Genomic DNA, 25078 nt, shown 5'->3' with positions numbered 1-25078 from the left:
AGCACAGCTTCAAGCACTGCTGGAGTTGAGGATTCTCTTCCACTGAGCCCAGCAGCGAAGCCTCACTGATTCGCTGGGTCACTTTGCTGAACACAACACCAGGTCTTATCCCAGGTTCCCTCTGGTAACTAAAAGGAGCTCAAAATCAGCTCCAGAAGTCTGATGTTGCTTTCTTGAAACACTAACGTGGACTATAAATTTTAGGTTCTAAATTAGCCATCGAAATGTTTTTAAAGAACCACCCCCCTACTAGGAGTAAAATAAAAAAACCCTACCAACCCAGCAATTTAGCTCCAGTTGTAAAATTAAATGTGGAAAATCAGAAGTCTTGCAAAAAAAATGTTACTCTCATGCATGTTAAACTTGGCAAACAAACTGTGGCAGGGTAAATGGAGAACAACCTCAGTATGAAATAAAAATGAGTCAGAGGAGTTACATTCCACAATGGACAATGGCTCATCTTTTATGGCTTACAACACAATGATCTGATTACTGAATGACAGAAGAAAGATGCAGCTTTACTTAACAAAAAATTTTGTATCATGAACTAAAGGCAGGTTTCAGGATAAAAAACCAAATTGATTTAATGAATTGTCTCTTTAAATGGATCCTCTCTTTAAGCAGATATGTATTTGTTTTAAACCATCCCACGTCCCAAAGCATATTCACAGGGAAAAAAAGGATTGTTGACTTCTAGCTTTTCAAAAAAAGCATCATTCATTATTACACAGTCTGTAAACCACAAAACAGAACATAACATAAAACCACTATGATGAAGAAATGTCTAAAATAGGTTTTGATAAAAACCTGTAAATCATTTACATCAGCAATGAAGTGGGCTGCCCATTGGAAAAAATACATATTATTCTTATAATAATCTCCTCTTTGGCAGATGCTGAGCTGTAACAATTATGCTGTTTATCAATAAGGTGAGATAGATTACAAGCACACAGGCTTTCCTTCTAATTAAGTATTTAATTATGTAGCCACATGAAAAAATTTTTTATGTATTTTTAAAATGTTCTAGAAGTTTGTTGTTTGAAATTTAAAAAGCTAATATCATACACTTCCTCAAGTGCTCAGTGGGGAAATGTCCATTGTACCTGGATGTTTTATGGAAAGGGGGGTGGCAGGAGGGGGGTATTCCCTAAGCAGCATGGAAAAATAGGTATTCATTTGTAAAAATGCAGGATCATACCTTCTGGCCAAGAAACAGGCTTTTGGTGGACAGGACTGTGAAACCATCTGCAGGAGTTCCCTCTGTTGTACTGTCAGCACTGGCTGATTTGCTCACTTCTCCCTGCTTCTTCTTCCAAAAATACAGTTAATTAGTTAACTGAAGGCTCTGAGAAAACCAGTTTAATGACACTAAGATACATGACATGCACTAAATGCTTAGCAGGCAATAAAATGCCTGTGCAAACACCGGGGTTGGATTTTATCCTCCAGTCCAACCAAAGTGACTGATAACAGTGAAGGGATCAACAGGAATAACGACCTCGGCACCTGCAGATCCACAGGTGCCTTTTCCTGCCCATGACAGGGCACACTTGAGATGGGAGTTGTCTTAAATGCTGCAGGAAAACACATAAACAGCCCCAAAATATTAACAGCTTTCTGATGGCTTGTGTGGACAAAGATAGTGTATCTGCACGTGTGGGCAGACGTTCATTTTAAGGTAAAAAGTGACTTGTTGGAGAACAAATTTTCTTTGTGAAGGGAGGTGCTCCCAGGTTTCACAAACTTATTTTTAGAAATGCTCCTTTGTAATGTGTCCTCAGAGATAGAGTCAGAAGAATACACCTACTTTCTACCTGCCTGGTAGCAGGAAATGGGCTGAAAAATTTTCTGTCTTATTTAACATCACCACCCACTTTTATCTCCAGTAAAACTGTTGCGAGAGAAGGAGTTTCCCTCAACCACCATTCCCTTTTTCAACTCTGCATTCACTGCAGGGCAATAACAGCTCTCAGGAATGAACAAAAATGAGAATTAGGAACATTTTGAAAAAGGCATTTCATGAAGACAGTGAACTGACTGATGTGGTCAAAAACTCAATTGGTGCCAAAAATAATTTCATATTTTCAATAAAATTACTACTTAGGGTTTCATATAAATATTTGGTGCCTCAGCAATATCTATGTTGAAGCTAAAAAGCACACCTTAAGTATTAAGCAAGCCACTGTCTCCCTATTATCCCTTTGCAAAGTTTAGTTTGTAGTTATATAAACTAAATCCGAGGGTGAACAACTGAAATGACTTTGATGCAAGGGTATATTGGTGCTTTTAGAAGCTGTAACCATGCTTTCCTTTACACAAATGTTTTGAAAATTAGAATTTCATGGGTCCTATTTCAATTCCCCAAGAGTTTGCTGTTAGCCAAATACCAATATAGTAAGCAGACAATACAGTTTATTGTGTGGAAGAAAAACAGAACCCCACAACAGACTTCCTGCTTTTGTAATCAAGCAGGGGGAAAAAAATTCCAGATTTAGGGAAATTATTAGTGCATGGTTATTGGAAGCATTGCACTTGAAATGTCAACTACTAGGTGTTCTGGAGGAGAAAACAATTCAACAGCTCAAAAATACCAAAAAAAATCAGCAGAGTGACCAAGTAAACAGTAACAGAGACACACACAATGAATAAAGAAGCTTTGTTTCACCCAGAGGCAATTTTGACATTCCTTGTCCACTTCATGAGGAATTCCTGTCCTTTTCTTCCTACTTTCATAACTTATTGCTTGACAGTAGTTGTTTTGCAAAAGAAAAAGCCATCCTTGGCTACACATGTGCAAAGATTCCTTACTCCTACAAACTGAAACCTGTAAGGGGTGACCAGCACAGCCCCCAGACACTTTCCTCTTCTATCTCCTGGTGCCTCCAGCCTGTGCCCACTAAGAATGTTCCTTACAGAGTATTTATGGCTCACCTCCCTGTCCTGCAGACTCGAGTGACCTCTGAGGGTTTTCAGACTCCCCCTTCCTTTGGTTGTTGTGACTGAAATCACTGTTGTTAACAACACATGGCACAGAAAGCTGCCCCTGAGTGGAGCTCCCTGCAGCTACTGTTTGCAAGCTCGTTGGGTTTAAAATAAACACATTACTCTACCTTGGATTTCCTCGCTCCTTTCTTGCCGCCTGTTTTCTTTGATACAGTTTTTTTCTGTGAGGGAGACTTTGCCTTCTTTGCTGGAGGTGGAGTGATGATGGCTTCCAGTTTTCCTTTTGATCCTCTCTTCTTTGCCAACAGCTCTGGGTGAATATTGGGTAACACTCCACCACTGGCTATGGTGACCCCTTTCAATAGCTAATAAAAAATAAAAGAAAGTTGTAGAAGACAAATTCCAGCGTTTACTCACCAATAAATAGAAAATGGCAATTTACTGCAAGCTTTGTACGTTGCCCTGAGTTTCTCAACACATTTACCCTTGAAGAAGAGAGACATGAAATGTATGAAAGGAAGCTGACCATGTAGGAGATTTTAACTCGAAAAGGAATGTGTGTTCTTCTTGCAACACATGCTTGGCACTGTCAGCATCTCCAGGGCTCACACAAGATCTGTTCCTCTGAAGCTGTGCCATGAAGGCTGTTACCCAACCAGGAGAAAACAGGACAGTCCCAGCCACACACATGAGGGCCCTGGAGGGCAGCCTGGGAGAGAGAAATGGGGCCCCAAAGTCCAGGGGGTGACACTGCAATGGGTGCCACAACCCAGTGTATGTCCCCAAGTGCTGAATTCTCTTGAAAGTGCATTTTTAAAACAGGTTTTTCTTTCTTAGAAAAAGCAACTTCAGAATGGAGGGTAACATTTATACAAGTCTCTATACCCAGAAGTCTTTCTTCAAAGAAATAGGCAGTTGAAGATCAATATTCAAAAGTGTGTGGTTCATTCAAGCCTTTAAAAGCAGAGCTGAAATACACCATGTTCTGTATTTAAAAACACTTCAACCCATTTTTATACATCTAACTGGGACTAATTCTCTATTCAGGAGGATACAAAAGGTGGCATCAAAGTCCCCCAGTCCCACCTTCTGATTCATGTTTACTGCTCCCCAGTCTCTTCTCAGAGAGGCTCCAAGCTTACAAAGGGATGATGAATGGACAGTATTCCCAAATTTCACACAAAGCCAGAAGAAGGGTGGTTTGGGGATATTGTTTTGTTTTTTTTTTTCCTGCTCCATCATAATACATAAGTTTGGAAAAAGTCTCTTTTGAGATGTGATTTTACAGCACCTCACACAAAGGTACAGTAATCCCAGTCACTGCCCCTGGCTGATGCCACAGCAGTGTAATAATAATACCCCAATTTTTTGTGGTACCTTGAAGTCTGCAAAGGACACAGACTTGCAAGAGTTCAGAGCTCTTCTGTGGTCACAATAAGAGACTTCAGTGGGAACAGGTAGGGGAAAACAAAAACAAACAAACAAACAAAAAGCATCTGAAAGATTTTCTCTGTGTCCCTGTAGAGTTTAAGACAACGTCCCACCCCAACAGGAGAGGATGTAAAGGGTGTGAGCAAAGGTCAGGTTACATCTCCATTGCATTCTCCCACATTTTAAGGGTGCTGAAATACAGAATGAAGCTGAGTGCTGTAGTTACACAGTCAGGGAGTGATGGAGCTGTTTCCTGCTGTGCTGCTCAGTAAGCAGAGGTCTTGAGTTACAATTCAGCTGGATGGAAAGACAATTTAAAAAGCCCCTGAAGGAAATCCTGGCCCTCACAGGGCAGGTTTTTCTTACCTGATTTAATTCTTCATCATTTGCTACAGCCAACAGGATGTGTCTAGGAGTGACTCGACCCTTCTTGTTGTCCCTTGCTGCATTTCCAGCCAATTCCAGAATTTCCGCTGGGGAAAAAGTAAACCCCTTTTAATTACAATGTGATCATTAAAAAAATCAATGTGTTATTTAGCAAAAAGATATGGGAACTGCATCATGTTCCTCCTAAGTGCTGTAGATACCCTCAACAGACATCTAACTCTAAAATTACCATCTTCTTTTTACGTGCCTAATCACTGAAGCACAAATGCACCCTTGAAGTCCTGTGCTCTAAACCACAATTCTTTTTTTTGTTCTTTTGAAGCAGTTCCTTCAGATTCTTCACCTTTCAGTGTTCTTCTCAAGGCTACTGTCTGCTCATCTCTTAGGATCCCTCTCCTATCAGGTGACAGTACTAGATGTACAAATTCTATAGGTTTTTCTTTTCTCAAATCAGTTAAACGTGAGTCTGGCTTGCATCACTTCTAGTTTTTTACGACTGGAAAAGATGCTCTTCTCAATGTCTCATTTTTAACATTATGGAAGCATTTAAGCACACACTAAGTTAGGACACTAAAAATACAAACTCTGCTTCTACAAACACTGAAAGATCTTTTTTCTCTGCCTGCCAAAAAGTGTCTAACCCAAAAAAGTAATTGATGAATGACGTTTATTTGTTCCTAATAAATTGTCTCGTTAAAAGACATTTCCAGTCCTGACAAAATAACGTTTAACAGCTATGTATGGGATGGTTTTTACTGCAATTAGGAAAGATTACCTTGCTCCCCTGCAAGGATCTATGATGTGAAAGGCTGGAGTGTTATCTGCAAACTTATCTGTCTTCAGCTCAACAAGCCCTGGGCAAGGATGTAATTAATTACAACAGAGTCTGGGGAACAATTAAAAAATGACATAACATGTTTATCTGACTTTGTAATTATGTGCTGTTGCTGTCACCTTCCATCTCCCTCTCTACAATCTGTGTTTCACCATTACTTTCTGTATAATTCCTTTTGCAAACCCGGTAACGTTTGGAGAAAAAAAAAAAAAAGGAAATGAAAATGTCTTTTTTTACATCTATTACACACCAATATTAAAATGGAACATCACAATTAGGTATGAGATGCATTTCACATTTAATAACTGAATATAGCACGAGAGCTCTTCCATAATAGGGAGGCAAACAGAACTGAATTAAGACATTAATCTGGAAATGAAAAAGACTAAAATCAAAGTCCACATGACCACATAAGACACAACAGTACATCTTAAACAATACTGTACAGCACAGACTGTGGTTTCTCATTAGACTGAATTTAACATGATTCTCCAATCATTTTTCATCCTGATTCTTATAACAAGTAAATTATGATGCTTACTGGAAAGCTTACAGCTGCTCCTGGATGTTCTACAGTTAAACCTCAGTGAGGATTTTGGTAGGTTTTCACTATTTTTGTGTTCTTCAAAGCACTCAATCAACTTTATTACAGGGTGAGACAGAATATTAAGTCTAAGGCCGCAAAACTAACTCAACATTTCACGCTGACAACAATTGCTTTAATTTATTTTTAAAGTAGGATTAGCAGGGTAAGGTCAACCTGCCTATGCTTTCCACACCTCCAAAGAAGGGAATTAAGCTGGCATAATCCTTTTCATATACTTCCCCAAAAGGCCCAGCTCAGACACGTGAGGTTTAGCTGCCTGTCACGACAAAGACCTGGCTCCCATCCCTGTGGACACCCCAGACATCCCCAGGGAGCTCAGCGAGGCTGAGGAACACCAGCATCTCCTCCTCTGAAGATCAGGAATGGAATTGTTTGTACTCAGACATTAGTCCCAGCTGAAAAGCCAGGCTTTGCTGCAAACAGCAGGCTGTGTTTCTTGCTTTGCCTCTGCTCCCCCCGTTTACTGCAGCAGGCCCTGGAACAGTCAGGCCGTGTTATTCCCTGTGACTGAGCGGCACAACTATGCAGACAGGTCATTTTGGAACTAAAGGCTCTAAGAAAAGTGCTATGCCTGTAAAGCACAGAGGAATGTTTTATTTGTTCCTCATAAAACTCAAATGTCTGCCTTGTACAGTGGAGAACTGTTCTGGTAAGTGCTAAGCCCTCTTCCTTGGACAGGAAACTCATTTTGAAATTACAGTTTTCTAATGGTCCTTTAGGGAAGTTGAGGTGCCCCACTTCCTCCTCAGGAACAGAACGCTTTGCACTGGCCTTGAGGACCACAAAAGAGGAGCTTGGGGAGGGGGAGAGACGAGGAGGAGGCCATGGAGGGTGGAATTTCTCTTCTGGCCTTCTCAGCTCTCCAATAATAACCAAGTATTGCTTGTGCACACAGAGAGACCCACAGCACAGAACAGCCAAACTCAGCCCTGCACACAAGGCTGGTCAGAGGGGCACTCTCCTGATTAAAAACAGAAGATCAGGAGGAATTTGAGCTGAAGCCAATACAGGCAACAGTTTTTTGATTTAGCACTGACCAAACCTAATCCAAACCCAACAGATCAGAGCACTCACAAACGCTGGAAATGAAGACTTTGTGGCTGTGGATGGCATTTGGAGTACTTGCCTTGGGTTTGCTTGCAGCCAGCTTCACTTTCACATCTGTTTTATGCTACTTTAATTCTAAAGACTTAAACAGTGTTTCACCCATGTATTAAACTGATTTTAAATGAGATGAAAATCTAGCTCTTTCTATAAGGGAGCTGACTCGAATTTCCAGAAGAATCACTCTGGCTTTAGCTGGAAAGAGTAGTAGGTGGGAAAAGGTATCTAAAATTGAGACCAGCTCTGAATTCTTAGGTCAGACCCACCTTTGGAAGCAGGAGGCTCAAAAGTTTGAGTCACTGAAGAGTTCTGTCTCATTAATCTTCCCACAGTGGGAAAAAACAGACATTGAAAAATCAACTCCTGCAACTGAGCAGGGCCAAGAGAGAAGACTCTGCTTAGAAATTTTGAGGCAAAAGAAAGTGTTAAGAGCTTCCATGACATCAGGTTTCACTCAGCTTGTATTTATCCAGCCAGAAGACCAAAACATTTTACAAAAATGAGGCCTCACAGAAAGGATGGAAGTTGCATAATGTCTATTCCATTCGTTTCTTATATTTACTGAAGGCATTTCCCCCCAGGAGAATAATTACATCACCACCACTCAGGCAACAGAACGTGAAAAGCTCTATTTTTTAAAACATGAAGAAAATATACAAGTTTTTCATTATTCTATGCTTTTGAAGGTATATTTTTGCAACTACTATATACTGAAATCTTAGCTTAATATGAAGAGATACTCTTATTTGCACAAATTACTTTTTCCATGCTTTTGGATACTTTCAAACAAAAAATGTATCGCTTTAAGTGCAGATATAAAACAATCCAGTGAAAAAGCTGTGAGAATATACAATTAGGAAAAAAAAAACAATTAAGTAGGAATGCCATCTCAGCATGTGATATATTCATGTATGGACAGCTGTTAAGTAGCAAAAAAAAGGGATGGAAGGCTCAGAAATCTATCACGAACATATCATTTCGATTTAAAAAGTATAGTTATGATTAATATTTTTCTTCTTTTCAGTCATTATTAAAGAAGGTTGTCACGAATACTTTTCTTCTTTTCAGTCATTATTAAAGTAGAAGGTTATGATTAATATTTTTCTTCTTTTCAGTCATTATTAAAGTAGAAGGTTATGATTAATATTTTTCTTCTTTTCGGTCATTATTAAAGTAGAAGGTTAAAGTGGGAAGTGAAAGCCTTAAAAGTTAAGACATTTCCTCTTAAATTTTAACTCAAAGGTAGTTTTCGATTGAAAAACTCCTTTGTAACATTTAGAACCAGGATATGGGTAGTGAAAACTGGTTCAAGCCTGTTCTGAGCACTTGAACCAGAACCGCTTTTCTTCAGCTGAGGTTTTTAAAAACTTCAGTTAAATATTTTTAAAGGAGAAAAGAAAACCGGTTGTACATCTTTGCATTTAAACCTGAGATAAGACCACAGGAAAAGCTGTTCTCAAGGCATTTCCTCCTCAAACACAACCAAGAAGTGTCAGAAGTGTCCACAGAAACCTCATCCTGAAGCAAGTTTTCAGGGTGAGTTCCTCATCCTTTCCTTTCAGAGACTCTGGTCATGTCCTGGACATCTCCTGAGTTTTTAATTCCCTACTGGCATTTCCCAGGGGGGCTCCTCTCTGCCTTCAACACCTATTTCACAACACTTGCAAATTTTGGAACCAACACCACAAGGTTCAAATGAAAGGAGTTACTATGAAGATGGAAACAAAGCAGGCACAGTAGGAACTGCAGACCTGGCTGGAAACAAAAGCAAATATGTTCTTCTCCCACTCCTGGAGAGTGCTCTAGTTCATTTATCCCCATTTCCAAACAAAATCTTACTGGTCATCACTGACTAAAACTCCTTTCAGGCCTTTAGTTTATCATGCATTCCAGGCTGTAATACTTTCTAAATGTTAATAGTCAATTTAATTGGTCTGAGTTCATCCCAAAAAAGGTTGGTTTTCTCTCTTTTTTTGGTTTACATCTCAAGCTAAACCACTGCTGTTGCATCAAATCCCCCTGTCCACCTTCTCTTCAGGGAGATGAAATCATAGCTTTGAAAATTAAACTCTTAACAACTAACAGGTGATGTGTTGACAAAAGGCCAAGTCCTGAAGACTCAAATTCCAACAGGAACAAGTCAGAGGTTTTTAAAAGAATGGTGAAGCCTCTCCTCCAAAGAAAATTGGTGTCCAGGAATCAAAGAGAAATGAACGTTGACACAATTCCACTGAAAAAAAATATGTATTTGCCACAAAGCCAACTACATGACAAGGAGTCTGCTTATTGTACTTTAAATTAATCATCTTCCCATCAGCATTTTATTGACCTGAGAACCATTTTACGTGATTCCAGAAGGTTTTAACCCAATCAACCCCAATCAACCAAGAGTGGTAAGAGTTTCCTGCATTCTTCTCTCCATGTATTCCACCCAATCCCCCTGGAATCTGCAGTTGCAAGAGGGAAGGTAGAGTCATTTAACAACACTTTCCCTCTTATGCATCCCAATAAAACAGCTCTCAGCCTTGGTTCAAAGTCATGGAAATCTGATGCAGTGAAAATCAATTCAAGCAATTTTACTGCTTTGAACAAGCCTGGATGAAACCTCAACTCCCAGCAGGGCAATCATTCTCTTAGGATGTGATAAAAAACCCAAACCTTTCAGTCCTGAGTGTCTGAGCTGTATCAAAACTAGGCCCCTTAAAGGAGAAACTGTTAACTTTGCCAAGTTATTCTAAGTTTTGCATTTCTGTGAGGCAGATGACAGACTGATGTTTACATAAAACACAAGTTCAGGCCACAAAAGCCACTTTTCAGTTCTCTATTACACTTTATTACCATCCTTTTTTTTTTTTTTTTTTGTTTTGGGTTCTCTTGTTATTTGTTTTCTTCTTTTTTTTTTTTTTTTTTTAGTTTTTGGGTGTACTATCGATCTGTAAAAGGTATGAGAGTTCAGTTTTCAGGGAAACCTGAATTTCAACTCAAATGTTATTTATTACAGCAGTCACACCCTGAATAGTAATTTACAGAGATAGCCTAGTTCTTCTCCACTGACTTCAACAATCCTGATCTAATTCAAATCAACCTTTATCCTTTTCCAGTGGAGCCTCCTCTACCTGGCAGGACACCTTTGCTGTTACTCATAACAGCTTACAAATGTTTTAGAAATGCTCAAACGTGATTAATGGAACTGCTGCCAGACATTACTTGATCAAGTGGAGCATGTGGCACTTGGGGACATTGGTTTCCCATCTCGGAAATGCATCTTTTTGTTTAGTTCCCCAATGGATTTTATTTCCATGGATGTGTCTAATTGTTTTCTGGCCCCATTCAGAACGGTTCAGAACCCATTTTTAATACCCATAACATCCTGAGAACACAACGCTCGCTACACCACAGACATTTTTGCAGTTTGGAAGAAAAGCACTTCCTGTTTGTTTTAGAAACCTTGCATTTCACTGTATATCCCCTAAATTTATTTTTCCCCAACGAAGTTTTATATTGAGGATGGAGCATTTCATCTGACTGCACCGAAAAATCCACGTGGAATTTCATTTCTAAACGTAACTCGGGGATAAATGTACTGTGGAAAAAGAGACTGAAGACCAAAGACAGAACATTATCTGAACTCAGGCATTCTAAATAATCCTCCCTCATGGAGAAAAAAAAAAAGGGGGGGGGGAAATTATGCTCACAATATTGATGTAGCAACTTCTAAAAGTTGAGAACATCTGAGCTAAACACACTGTGCTGCTCTAGAGAGTTAGGATGCCTTCCTGCTTCCCAGCCATTTGTGCTGGCATTCCAAGAACAAAGGGCCAAAGAAGAAAAGACTTAAGCTTTATAGATTCTTTTCTTCTTCTCAACAAGGAATTCAAGATAAGGCAAAGATAAGGGTAGAAAAAAACGTGTAGCAAAATCAGCCATATTTGTTTTACACTTCATTTACACTCCACTCTTCAAAACAAACGCTGACACCAACAGTAAATTGAGCAGCAACAGACAGTAGAAGTCATTACTCTCTTGCAACTTAGCCAACTAAACAGATGAAATGACTTACCAGAATAAAAAGTATTTAATTCTAGAATAAAAAATATTTCATTCTAGACCTAAGTGCATTAAAATATCCCTAAAATGTAACATTTTCAAGGGATGAAATAATTTGCTGACCGTGATGTAAAAAATACAGCAGGACTCTGACGGGGTCAGTAATTTTGGAGTGGGGTTGCTTTTTTAACTTGGGGATCCACTGAAGTTTATGGCACTACATGATAAGAGGCACATGTGTAAGTGCTTCCAGGGCTGGAGCCAAGGAAGGGCTTATCAGTGAAAGAAAACCCTTCACTTCCATACATTTGAAATGCACTGATTCATGCATTTATAATCAGAAAGTTGGTAAAAACATAAGGTTTTATATCTAAAGAGACAGTTCTTACAAGTAGAGCAATTTTAAATTGTGACAATCTCTCTTCACTTAAGAGCACAACACAAATCTTACGTAAAAGGAATGTTACAAAGGAGCTTTGCTATGCTGATATATTCAAAATATTCTGCTTGTGAGGGTACTGCCATAAACAACTCTGCTGTATTTTAGGTCCAGCATTAATCCATATTGAACCCACAGTGGATATGAAGAGTCAGCTTTGTGCTTGCTCAGGTAAGGCACAGGTCCTACCTGTCCCACCCCTAATTTATTTTAAACCTCCTTGGGACACAGTTTGTGGCACATCACCATAAAAGGGAGTAGTGTTTCCAAAGCTGCCTGTTTAAATAGAAGAGATGCATCTTGGTAGTGAGTACACATTTCAACAGCATCAAAAAGATACTGTCAATTAATTATCTTCTTAAATTTCATTACTCCCTAAGGACTGTTATTTAGAGCAGTCTCAGAATGCCTAGAACTCAATTTTAACCTAAAGCTTTTTTCCTGTGGACCCCTGAGCTCCCTCTGCTCCCAGGCAGGAGTTCAGCAGTACATCTGACAAAGAGGGCAGATCATTGTCTTCCCCTGTGACCCTGTAAAGATTTTTGGGCAATGAGTAGGACACCAGAGGGGAATGGCAACAAAAAAACCCACCTCACAGCTGAGGAAAAAAAACTAATGGAGAAAACAGACATTTAACATTTTCTCGTTCCTTCACTTTGTACATAACAAATATAAATCAGGGTCTCATTTCTTCTGTATTCCCGTGCTCCTGCTGTTTTATAAACTTCTCCTTCTTCTTATTTGCTATGACATTTTGGCAAATGAAAATTATTTACAGTGTAGAACAGATGATGGGGGACAGGGGGAGCAGAAATCACTTGCAGGCCTGGTTCTTGCTGCCTTTAAATATGCTCAAGAGACTTCTATTTTTCAAGGGCAAAGGAGTATCTTTTTCAGCTCATAAGAAAGTTTGGACTGTACTGTAATTTGGACAAGCTCTACATCTGAAAGGACCAGACCTGATTAGATGTGTGGCTGGATCAGTTCTGACAAATACAAACCATCCAAGTTCACGTGAGTGGCTGCAGTGCCCCAGATGAAGTCTGGGGCCATTCCCTTGCCTGACCTAGTGTTCTTTTTTGACATAAATTGATACTGATTCACTACTTTGCAGAGAAATTAAGGAGTGGATTGCAGTTTTCTGAAGTCCACATTAAGGAAGATAAACAGGCAAGGAACTATTGTGAACCAAGTGATGCAATAAGGAAAGGAGACAAAAGGAATTACCAACCCTGAACCTGCCAACATAAAACTGTTGATAATGCTGATAATGCCTGAAATTAGTTCTGCAGCATAAGAAGTTAATCAAATAATCTGATTATTCCCTACAAGACAGGCAGCACTGCATGAACTGCTGCTGCAAAGAAGGAAAAGAAACAAGAACCATGTATTATAGTTCTTCAGCATCCACATTATTCCTGCACAGTAAAGAAAGGAACTGTATCCACTTGCTTTGATATCAGTAAGACTCAAAGGTACTTTCTGCACAGTTCCCCACAAAACACACACTTGCACCCTATTAAAGTGGACATAACACATTATTTCCTTAGAGAAAAAACAGGCAACTATAAGGAAGTTGGCTTAACACTGGGTGTGCTGATGAGACAATTACTTTGTAATATTATTTCTAGGTAACCTCTGGTGAAGAAGTAAGAGAAGGAGAATATTCACTGGGCAACCTGTTTCTGTGTCAAGTATATTGAAATCTAAGGACACAAGAAATGACAGAATGTGCACCTTTACTTTCTGATGAGTAGTGCACATACATGATAAAACTAAATTCCTTTCAAAGTACAAAGTGGATAAAGTCATAACTCCACATGAATCCAGAACAGAACTCCAAGCCTAAACAGCAGCTGGAAGCATTTCAAAAGTTCAAATCTCAAACTGAACAAAAAATCCCAGATCTGAGCACATTATGGGCTAATTTCAGATTTACATCAAAGTTAAACTTTAGCAAAGGCCAGCAGAATTTATCAGCTTACCTTCAAAAGGACTAAAGTTGAGTCCAATACTCTGCACTGTTGAACAAGGTTTCAAGCCTTAGTGGGTTCCTCTCTGTCACATCTCTGTCATTTCCCCTCCTATTTTTTTCTAAAGTTTCACTTTCCTACAACTGCTTTTGATATTTTACATTTCTCCTCTCCTTCCTGGATGCCAAGATTGCTTTTTTTCATTTAGCCAGTTTATTAGCAGGCCACTTCACATGGGCTCCTTCCTATTATGTCACGATCCTGCTTTTACTTTGAAATGGTTGAAATGCTTTGATTTAGTCTCAGACCATGTGCTGACATGATCATCTTTAAAAAAAAAAAAACTCTCCTGGAGAAGAGTCAGGATTTCTCTGGGTTTGTGAAGTAATAACTGCCAAGAGGTAAAAAGAACACAAACCAAAAATCTCCAAGCATCCCATTTCAAGGAAGTGTGACTGAATGATGCTGGAAAAGATGAATGACCTCAACTTCAGAAAACATACAGAGCACCAAAGACTAAAAAATTATACCAAATAGAGTGGGAAAAACTTACAGAAAGACAAGGGCAAAAAAGCCCCACCAGACTGAAACAGTCACAGGACTGCAAGAAAGCTGGAGAGGGACCTTTTACAAGGACTAGTAGTGATGGGACAAGGGGGAATGGCTTCAAATTGAAACAGGATACATTTAGATTAGATATTAGGGAGAAATCCTTCCCTGGGAGGGTGGGGAGGCCCTGGCACAGGTTGCCCAGAGAAGCTGTGGCTGCCCCATCCCTGGAAGTGTCCAAGGCCAGGTTGGACAGGGCTTGGAGCAACCTGGGCTAGTGGAAGGTGTCCCTGCCCATGGCAGGGGATTGGAATGAGATGAGCTTTAAGGTCCCTTCCAGCCCAAACCATTCTATGATAAAACTATTATTAACTCTGGAAAGAAAAGTATATCTGTGCTTTTGAGGTGCATCTATGTACAAGAATGAAATAAAACCCTGAGGATATTAGGATTATCTACCCAGCCTTCATTGGAGACAAAAACCCCATAACAAAACTACTTGCAAATATTTAAAGGCAGAAAACAAGAAGGTACTTTTACCTTTAGCTCTCCTCTCCCTCTCCCTTTTTTACTTTTCTTAAAGCAACGTGTGTAACTTTTCCTTGGCTTTTTTTTTGTGGTATGAATGTCCTCAGACAGTTTCCCAGGATCCACAGCAGTTAAAGAAACACCTTTATTTCCCCAGCCTATTCTCAGCTGCCTAAACCATCCCTGCCTCAGTAAACACTTTAAACCAAAGAGTTAACCAGCAACATGTGCTGCTCATTAGCAGTGCCTTAAACTCACCTGTATTGCTCTGCTTCTTTAAAAGGGCAGCATTCAAAGCACCCCTCACCCTAAGAAGCATTTTATTTGAGTTGTTATTGCTGTAAGCAGGAACCCAGCTGAAGGAAATGTGAATTTTTTAAGGCCATCTATGAAGTTTAAAAGCATTCTTTTAAAGAAAAGGCCCAAATAAAGAAAACTGAAGGGGGGGGGAAGGATATCTGATGAAAACAAGCAGTTTATTAATTATTCATTAATGTTACCAATCATCTTTAGGGGAAGAAAAAACTTCATAGAAAAAAAAAATCAGCCTCTTTCTGTTCTTCATGTCAATATTCACTATCAAGTGTATCTAAAACAGTCCCAAGGGTCAGGTTGATACAGTTTTAAACCCTGCCAGGAAAGTTAAATCACACCTTGGTAACTTTGTGCTTAAGTCAAAGAAAGAACTGTATCTCTTCCTCAGAGGCTCAGCACACCCTCAGAGCTTAAAGACTCCTGTCCCTTCAAACCCTTGAACCTGCAGCAACCACAACACTGACAGAAGCAGATGCACTGAAAAAAGAAACACTGCTATGAGAAATAAGATCCAATTCAAGCTTCTCCTTAGTCGTGCTAATAGACTCTGTCTCCAAACAGCAATCCATCTGGCACTTGTGCTTTTTGCTACACCCCTACACCACAGGTAAAGTCAACCTGCCCACACAAAGGTGACTGAGCTGATGGTTTACTCTTACCTCTTTTTAATTTTTATTTTAAGCAAACCATTATTGCAAAAAGCCCATATGTTGATGCTGTTACAGCTGGGCTTTTCCATCAGAGGACTGCTTTTGTAATGCTGTTTGTGGGGTAAACCTGCAATGTCTCAGGTCTCATTTGAGAGAAGAACTGCTATGTAAAGATCTTTACTTGTATGTTTTTGGGCAAAACATTTTCTTCCTTTGAAGCTTCTTTCTAAATGGAGGAAAAAATACTTTGGTCCTCCAAGAAGGGACTGTGAGGATGAGATAATTGTTTAAGGTGTTCTCATTCTGATGCAATGAGAGGAACAGAATAAGGACTACAAATGGAAGCAAATAAGCCATGTAGATCCAGGGCAGATGAACAGTGTGCATTTATACACAAACTCAACCAAATGAACTGCAAACAGCACATGCAGTCTCAAAAGAAATCTGTAAATTGAACAAAATGTATAAACAAGGCTGTAAGCAATCTCAGCCCTGTGTAAACACTGAGAAGCTCTCTATTTCAAATTAATGTATATGTTTAACAGGCAATTAGTGGGCAATTATAATCCAAACAGAGTCATCAGGCACAACATCAAAGCAAGGAGGGCAGCAATGCAGGCCCAGTCCACACACACTGGTGTCAGTGGGAACCCTGCCTGCCTGTGTAGAAGGAGAGTTTTTACAACAGGTGAAAGCAAACCCAGCACTGGAATGAACAAAAACCACCAGGGCTCTGAGGCAGCGTGGGGGTACCTTGAGTTTGGCTGAGATGTGTGATCAGCATAGCACACACTTCACTTTTTTTTAGTCATTTATCAATCAGAGGATTTTTTTGGGGCTTTTTTCTGTGCAAATTAACTTTGTGTTTTAACTTCCCTGTCACTCAGCAACACCTACCAGTGAGATATTCCAGTACAGCAGCCATGTACACAGGAGCACCAACACCAATCCTGTACTTTGGGTGGCCCTTCTTAATGTAACGGAGCATTCTTCCAACAGGGAATATGACTCCAGCCTTGGCAGAGCGGGAAGTCTTGGTTGACTTCTTCTTTCCACCCCTGCTGGACATCTTGTCTGTCTCAGGTCTGAAACAGCACTCTACAGATTAGGAAGAAAAACAACCAAACAAAAGATAAAAGGTTATTAATCAGGACTGATGCTATAGTATCGTATACTGAATTTCAACACAAATCAGTATTTTGGGTAGGCAATGCATTAGAGTGCCTAAAACATACAGACAAGTTGCCTTTTTAGAGTACACACAACAAGAACCTAAAATATTTTTCCACAGAATGTTTACATGCTATTGCAATCTTGGCATAATTTTATGTAGGAAATATGTAAGATAAACTATTTCCTATAAATCCCCTTTTCTGAAATTCCTAACAGATTAAATCCAGTACCCAGAATGGAGCAAAGAGTGAAGATTACCAGATTTAAAAGAGAGCTCCTGCATTGGAGCAGAGGATGCCTTCTGCAACAAGGAGGCTGACACAACCCTCTGCTCTCCACAAAAGACCTTTGGTGGGACTTTTGATGATTTGAACAGCTGTGGTAGGACAGTTATGCTCCTGAACAACTACATTTCTAACTAGGAAAAACTGTGTCCATTAAAGCCTTCCTAAAGTGTACTCACCCTCTTTAAAAAACTCATTTTTCAAGAAGTGTGAATTGACAGAACAAAAGCTTATGGATGGCAAAATACATCTACTGTACACTAAATGTCCTATTTTTAGAAAGAGCTGAAATGACCCCCTTGAGATCTGAATCTATTGAAGCCCAACAATCTCCACACCGAAGACTGTGTTGTTTCAACATGCCCTCTAGGAATGTGCTGAACTTCCATCTGCCACCTTTCCCTCAGAGCACAGGGGTCTGAACACCCAGCAGACATCTGACAACTGTATCTCAGTTTATCTCAGGGAGGAAACCTACTGCTGATACAGCTGTCAAACATTTTCTGTTCTCTCTCTGATTTCTGCTCAGGCTGTAAATAGAAGCTGACAAACCCAAAGGGGTGGAGGGTTCACAGGCTCTCAAGGTATCTGCGCAGGCTTAGCCAATTCACTGGGTTCGGAAATTCCCTCAGGGGCAAGGAGACAGTGCCCATCTCCCCCTCCCTCCCAAACTCTAGGGAAACCAGTGGAATGCATCAGTGATACCCAGACCTCTGTGCATCCCAGCTCTTCCCTGGCTGCACAAATGCTGCCTCATACACATGCAAATTCACTGGTGTGTTCATACACTCCACAGTGAAGCCCCTTTAAGCCTGCTCTCCCATCACACCATTGCTCTGCTTCCCTTTCCACTTGTTTATCCTGAATTCTCTTCTTGCCCTTATGAACCTGACTGTATTTGCTACATGTCTGAATCCACAACTGAGGGAGCTCAGTATTCAGCAGAACAGGTTCACCAACCCCACTTTTAAGTTTTGCAATTTCTGTTCTGTGCTGACACATCCTGCAGTCCTCTAAATCTCAGTGAGTCACTGAGATTCAGACTCCTAACTGCCAAATGAAGACCACTCAGGAGAACTAAAGAAGCACAAGTATCAAACATTTCCTTTCCACTTCCATATTCCACCCATCGGATTCCATACCTGCACAACACATCAGGTAAATTAAATGCAACGGGCTTAACTGCTTGTTAAAGGTAAACAAAATAACCCCCTCTCTGCAGCTCAGATGGAATTCAAACTACATTTAGGAAATTTATGTCAAAACCCAGCCAGGAATGTAGGGAAAGGAGAAGCCATCAAAAGGGCTCCTCCTCCTTTCATCTGCTGTGGGCTCAGCTCTGCAACCATCATTATTCTGTGAAGAAGAGGACAAAAGCCAATTTTCTTGCCTTGAGAAACTGTCTAACTGGAGCTCACCAGTGATTTAAAAACCCATCCGTTTAATTGCATTTCCTCATCTAGTTACCACTGGCTTTGTTAGCAGGAAGGCTGGGTGGGGCTTTGAGTTGGCTATGGACCTTCTGCCAGAGATTATTTTCGTATTTCATAATCCATTTTCGTCAACAGCACTACAGATGTTCAATCTCACAAATGTTAAGCAGTTCATTGACTCGAACACCAGGGAAAAGGGTGTGAGAAATACCTGTGCTGTCCCACAGCACCTTTGGTTTGTTACTGATGGGTGAAAAACACGCTTTTCCCAGAGAAAACCTGCAAGCCTTAAGCAGTAAACTTATATTAACCATTTAGCTAATGAATTTATGGGATAGTCAGAATAGCTGGGAGAGAATATGGAAATCCTTACTTCCTGATGTTTTTGGGAGAGTGTCAGTCATCAGCTGTTGTAACATTTAGATCAAAACATTACTAAAGGAGGTACCAATACAGACTAACACTGACCCATATACAAATTTTATAACCTTAGTTTATCACCTCTGCTAATTCTACAGGTTATTCTCTCCCTGTATTTTATACACTTGGTGACATTCCTTACATTAATATTTAGGATAACCCTGGACCTATCTTGACACTTAACCTGGTCCCTTCATACAGAACATTAAGGACCTTTCCGTCTGTAAGTTTATTTGTAAGGAAAAAAACTTAGTCTGAATCAGAAAGGTGGTGGTGAGGGGGGCTGCATATTGAAAAAAACAAGAACTTCTGGAACTTTTAGTATTAACAGTGAAATGTGATGATGAGTTTCAGAGCTTCCCATCTCAAGGATCCCATTCCCACACCTGGTGAATCACGGAATGTTTAGATGTTGGGGGTGGAGGGTGGGAAACTTAACTGGGTTTCAAGTACCACGTTTGCTGTTGCCAACCATGTAATTTGGGAGGTGAAAGTGAGAGCCTGGCATGGCAAACCTTTTTCAGAGCTTCGTTGTGTACTCAGCATCGTTCCTTTGCAGAACCTGTTTGTCCTGCCTTTGAGCTGAGGGATGGCCCAAAGGAGCTCAGAACGTTCTCCTTCTCCACAGAAAAAGGGAAGGGAAAGAGATTTCACTTGCAAAGGCCACAAGAAAATGGACTGAAGTGAAAAGTGAAGAGCAAGGCAACAGATCAAAACCCAGAGAAAGCCCTGTGCCTTCCATGCTCCGAAATGGTTTATCTTTGTAACACCAGAAACTCTGGACTGCTGCCAACACTAATGAACCAGAGCTGTTTGCTGAGTCACCGGGAGCCCGCAGATCAGAGGCAACCAAAGGTACCTTATCACATGAGCCACAGTTCACACAGGATTTGAGTGGCATAATAAGTAAATATATTTTTAAATGAATCACAGCCAGTGACAGTCAGTGGACCAGTACTTTTCTTTCTTTCTTCTCTCCCGCCTTTGCAATGGAATTACTGAGAAACTTTACCAAATACGTTGCAAAGTCTCTGAACATTTTGACAATAAAATGGTTTTGTTTCAATGGGACAGTTCACAAAATTATCACTGTGATAATCAGGGGATATCACTGAGCAGTCAAGTATCTACATTCACCTTTCACTTCAAATCAAATTTCACACTGTACTCTTCAGTGGCTCTGCTGTGCTTGGACACAGATTGCCCTTGGTGCAGAATTTAGCACCTGATTCACAGCCTTTTGAAAACCCCTTAAGGACTGTAGCAAGACTCACACTGCTTTCTAAGATGTCCAAATGCACACAAATGAGATTTGGTGGTTACAAGATTCAAGTTACAAGGCTCCTCTGCTGCCACGTCTTTACAAGCCAGAAATACATATTCTAAGAAAACGTTAAGGTGTTGTGATGAAATCACCATAATTAACATTTTTCTGGTTGAAATTGGCTGTAGGAACTCTGGTTGGCCATATTTTCCTGCGTGAAGATACTCTGCTAAACGACACTTTTAAATACCATCTTCCTAAAATGCACATAGGCATCTGTTTTTCTGAAAGGCTTAACATCACGTAATTCTGCAAGTACAGGCTGCACATCCTGGCAAAGTGATACCCAAATTCCAAACACCAGTTCTTTATTAGCTGAGTCGATCTGCTACTTTGATCAAACAGCAGTAATAAAACCACCCTGCTATTAAGAGTTTTCAGGTACAGGTTCTTAATGACTAAACAAATTACTATGAATGCTGCTGCTGTCAGGCAGGGACTGTTCTGCTCGTGGGCTTGCACTGCTGTATTAACTGCACTCAGCAAAGAGATGATTAAATTTAGATCTACATCATCATCTCAGTAAGTGTAGTGGAATCCAGGAGATCATTACTACAATAGGAGAAATACTAAGACGTAGTAATTATTTTTCTCTTCTTTCAGCACAAAGACTACGCTGGGAAGTTCACTTTTGTATCACAAAAGAGATTAGCTGCAATGCTATTTTCTTTCCATTGTTTCAAAAGATTAACAATATAAGTGCTGCCATTCTCTCTCAAATCTCTTTATGTACTATAATAATCGCCGCTCGCTGAACTCTTTTTGAAAAGGTGCATTTGAATTTGCTTTGACAACTAACTTGCTCTGTTCTTGGCTAATCAGAAGCTAGTCTGGCATATTTATAAAATGCACTGCCCAGAGTGGGTATAAAATGGGCTCTAACAGTGCCTGCCTAGCAGAGAGGGGCTCAGCCTGGCACTGTGGGTTCTAGGTACGAGAGCACTGAGAAGAGCTCTCACTCAGTTATCATTTGATCTCATGTGATTTCAAACTTCAGCTCAAGATCTTCATCAAAGCAGTAACTCTGAGGTCTGAAATGGACAGAGGAGTGACTGGTGTGAAACCACTGAAACATCCGTTCCAAAACTACATTAATTTATCATCTGAAAAGGCAGCACCAAACATACATTTATTTTCACTTGGCAAGCTGAGAGAACACTCCTCATCTAGGAATGCTCAATAGGTGCACTTGCTGTTGAAGATTAAGAGGACTATTAATTCCCAAAACATAAAGGATGGGAGAAAGAGGAATAACATTTTCATTAAATCTGTGTGCTAAACAAAACACTGTTGCACAATTGTATTCAACTGGCACAAGTCCCTCCCTCCCCCAGTGGGTCTGAAACACCAAAACAAACACCCCTTAATGTGCAAACCTCCACACTGAACAGTGCTGGGAGGGTGACAAGAGTTTCAGCTGGGCATCCTGCCACCAATACTCAGGAAAACGTAAATACAATTGTCTTCATTGACCACTGCTGGGAGAACTGGCCCAAAATAAGCCCATTTGTACATTATAGGTTTTTGTATACTTGACAGGAAGCAAGAAAAAAATTGATACATGGCCTTAAAGCACTGGATGGTTTGTGAACTCAGTGGTCAGAAAAACTGTTTTAAAGAACATTTTGAAAACTCCTTTGCCCCTAGACATTTTTGGAAGAAACCAAAAACATAATAAACAATTCACGTGGATGTTTCCAGGGCAAAATCTGGATGCAGAATGAAATTTAAGATAGATGCTACACTGCTGAGGGAAGGGAGTGCAAGAACTCAACCCACTGAGGTCATGAATGGCGTGATTCTCACCTCACTCCTGGAGCAAGGACCACGAATCCTGCCCATCCTGTCTTTAGAATGGGTCTGGGTAATGCATAGCTTCTTTATGCATTGACAGCATCTTTCCCCAACAAGCAAATAAGCCAGGCCTGCATTCTTTCCACAAGCACTGCATGATTCTTTTCCAATTTTACCTCTTGAGTGGACAAAAATCTAATGCTCACAGCACTGCCCACTGGGCCAATATTCCCTCTCCCAGTGGAAGATCTACCTGGAGCCTCTTTTCTTTTTTCCTCTTGTGGCATCAGTTCCAGATTCCTCCTCTTGTATCCTTACTTTATAACCTTTTCTGTGGAACAGATAACAGGCCTTGATCCCACTTGACAGAGTTGTACAAAAATACTTCTGAATTTCTTTGAGGGCTCAGGTTCGTGATGATTCTTCCAGAGTGTGATTATATATCACCTTTCCTATCAAGAGAATATCTTGTATCAAAGCTCACTGCTGTGCATTGGCAGAACCAGGCCACTCCTAAGGACAAATTTAAACACACCAATTTCTTTTAAGTCTAAGCTTGCAGTAGTGGACTTCTCTTTTTGCTAATGTTGATGTACAAAATAAGCAGTGCTTAAGTACTCTTCCTGTACTACTGTCATTAGGCCAAATTCTAGTCTTGCTACTAGTTTTCAGATCAGTTATGGCTTAATCTACACTGTCAACATTTGGCTTTGCTGGCAATCAGAAGGGTATGCAGTACAAACAGCAAAGCAAAGCTACTCTTTAGGGACCCAGGAGATTTCGGTGTGAAAGGTTATGAATCATAATGCAGCAAAATAACCTGCAACCATTACTGAGTAAACAACAATCTAATTCCTTCCTTTCATAACACTTGGGGAAAAAAAAGCCCCCAAAACCCAAACACATTGGGTAGTTTTCTAGGAACCACTTGATACAAAATCTCTGATACCCAACTGCAATAAAATCTAATTTTCAAAGCAACTCTAATTGTCTTGTTCCCACTTAAGTATTTCAACTCTGGGCTGTACCCAAGAACCCAGGTACTGTTTTTATTAATTGCACTCTTGCTCCTTAGCTCATTTATTTCTTCCACTCTTCAGAATGGGGGAGGCAGTGGATCTGCAAAGTTCCCTACAGACCTGTTGCTAAGTGACAGCTACACACGGTCCTGGGGGGGGGGAAATGGTTGTTCATTTGTACGGTCAAGAGACAAATAACGAGCCTCATCCAAATATATTTCAACAACAAGCCTCCTTCCATCCCCAGTTTTCCACCACCCTGCTCGCACTGAGCTGGCTCCCACTGCCGGCTTCAGACGCGATTTCACGGGCCTTCCGCAACTTTCTTTTAAAGATTACGGGGAAAACAAAAGGACTGCGGGAAGGTGCAAGTTGCAGGAGGAGTTTGCCGCCCTCGCTGTCCCCCCCCGGGCCGATGGCAGCGCTCCTGTGCCGTGCCCGGTGCGGAGCCCCGGGAACCCGCATCCACCTGCAGTGCTGGCGGTCCCCTCGGAACACCCACACCCGGGCGGTCCCCACGGGCTGCTCCGAGCCTGCAGGCAGACATATTGCGGGCTCCTCGGCAAGTGACACTTCCAAAAGAATAGCGAGCCCCTATTATTCTCCCAGCCGAACGTTTATTTATTTTATTTTATTTTTTTTTTTTTTACCGCTCTCCGCGTGCGGTTTTAAGAAGCGCCATTTGGCTTTTGTTTTTCATTAAGTCGTTCACGCGCCGCAGGTAACTTTTGCGCCGCGGGTTCCTCATCCCGAAGTGAAACGCACGGGGGAAAAGAAAAAAAAAACAAAACAAAACAAAACAACGCGTCCTGCTGCTTTTCCCTTGCGCTTTTCGCAGTGTCCCTCGATCACCCTGCGCTGCCCGGCGGGAACGCCGAGGAAGGAGCCCGCCGGTGCCTGGAGCAGCAGGGACGGGGGCGGACCGAGGCCCCGCACCCCCGCCGGGCTCCCCCCGGCCCCACACCGTCATTCCATAGCGGATTCCATGGAAATACGGCCCCGCTGCCACCATTTCGCTGGGCGCGGGTGGCTCTCCGGGATTCACCCGAGACAACAACGAGAGGCAGCAGAGCCGACCCCCGGGCTCCCCCAGGGGAGGGGACCGGCCCCCCCCGCGCCCCCCCCGCCGCCGGTGTCACCGCGCCGCGACAGAGCCCCCGGCGCGCCCCCCTCCCTTCCCCGCTCGGCGGGCGGGCGCGGCGGGCACTTACGGCGCGGGCAAGATGTCTCCCGTCGGCCGGCGGCGGCCCCGCTCCCTCTCCCGTTCCCGCTCCCGTTCCCGCTGCCGCTCCCGCCGCTCCGCTCCGCCCGCGGGGCCACCGGGATCGGCTGGACGGGCTGGCGGAGCTCCCACAATGCCGCGCGCGCCCGCGCGTCACATCCACCACCCGCCCCTCGCGGCGGGGGCGCCTCGCGCTCCCTCACGGTCCGTCCCCTGACGGTCCCTCACGGTCTCCTGACGATCTCTCGTGATCCCCTCACGATCCCCTCGCGGCCATCTCCCCGGGGGGCCCGGGGGCTCCCCCGCCTCGCGGCGGCCGCCGGCGGCAGCTGCCCCGGCCCCGGTGCCTGCGCGGGGCTGAGCCCTCGGCCCCGCGGCCTCCGCAGCTGCTCCCGCCCGGGCCATTGTGTGCAAAGGCGTTCGCCCCTCAACCTTCAGGGCCCGGGAGGACAGAGCGAGGGGTGCGAGCCGCGTTCCTCCCGGCGCGAAGTGTGTGGTTCGTGGAGGGGAGAGAACAGGCGGCCGGGTCGTCACGCGAGGCGCAGGCACTCTGTGCTTCGTGCTGTACAAAAATGGCTCGGTGCCATTTTCCAGAGGCCCC

At 42.0% G+C, this 25078-nt stretch overlaps 1 protein-coding gene across 8 annotated transcripts in view; it reads right to left on the bottom strand.

Moving 5' to 3' along the window:
* The window catches only part of LOC108507803 (core histone macro-H2A.1), a 42646-nt gene extending 18057 nt beyond the window's left edge, over positions 1-24589 (bottom strand). For 6 of the 8 annotated variants that reach the window (XR_001878270.1, XR_001878269.1, XR_001878268.1 and 3 more), the window contains exons 1-5: positions 24467-24589; positions 16706-16906; positions 4741-4847; positions 3111-3308; positions 1199-1309 (exon numbers count right to left, since the gene is read on the bottom strand). Coding sequence is in view for 4 of the 8 variants with exons in the window: in XM_017836072.1 (XP_017691561.1) it covers positions 1199-1309; positions 3111-3308; positions 4741-4847; positions 16706-16877 (588 nt within the window). In the remaining 4 variants the exon portion in view is untranslated. The remainder of the gene's footprint in view (positions 1-1198; positions 1310-3110; positions 3309-4740; positions 4848-16705; positions 16907-24466) is intronic. The other 2 variants (XM_017836073.1, XM_017836075.1) reach the window with 1 other exon arrangement.
* Between the last annotated feature and the right edge of the window lie 489 nt (positions 24590-25078).

This window comes from Lepidothrix coronata, unplaced genomic scaffold (assembly GCF_001604755.1).
Source record: "Lepidothrix coronata isolate B3197 unplaced genomic scaffold, Lepidothrix_coronata-1.0 Scaffold269, whole genome shotgun sequence".
Taxonomy (NCBI): Eukaryota; Metazoa; Chordata; class Aves; order Passeriformes; family Pipridae; genus Lepidothrix; species Lepidothrix coronata.
This window is presented reverse-complemented; position numbering and strand designations above follow the sequence as displayed.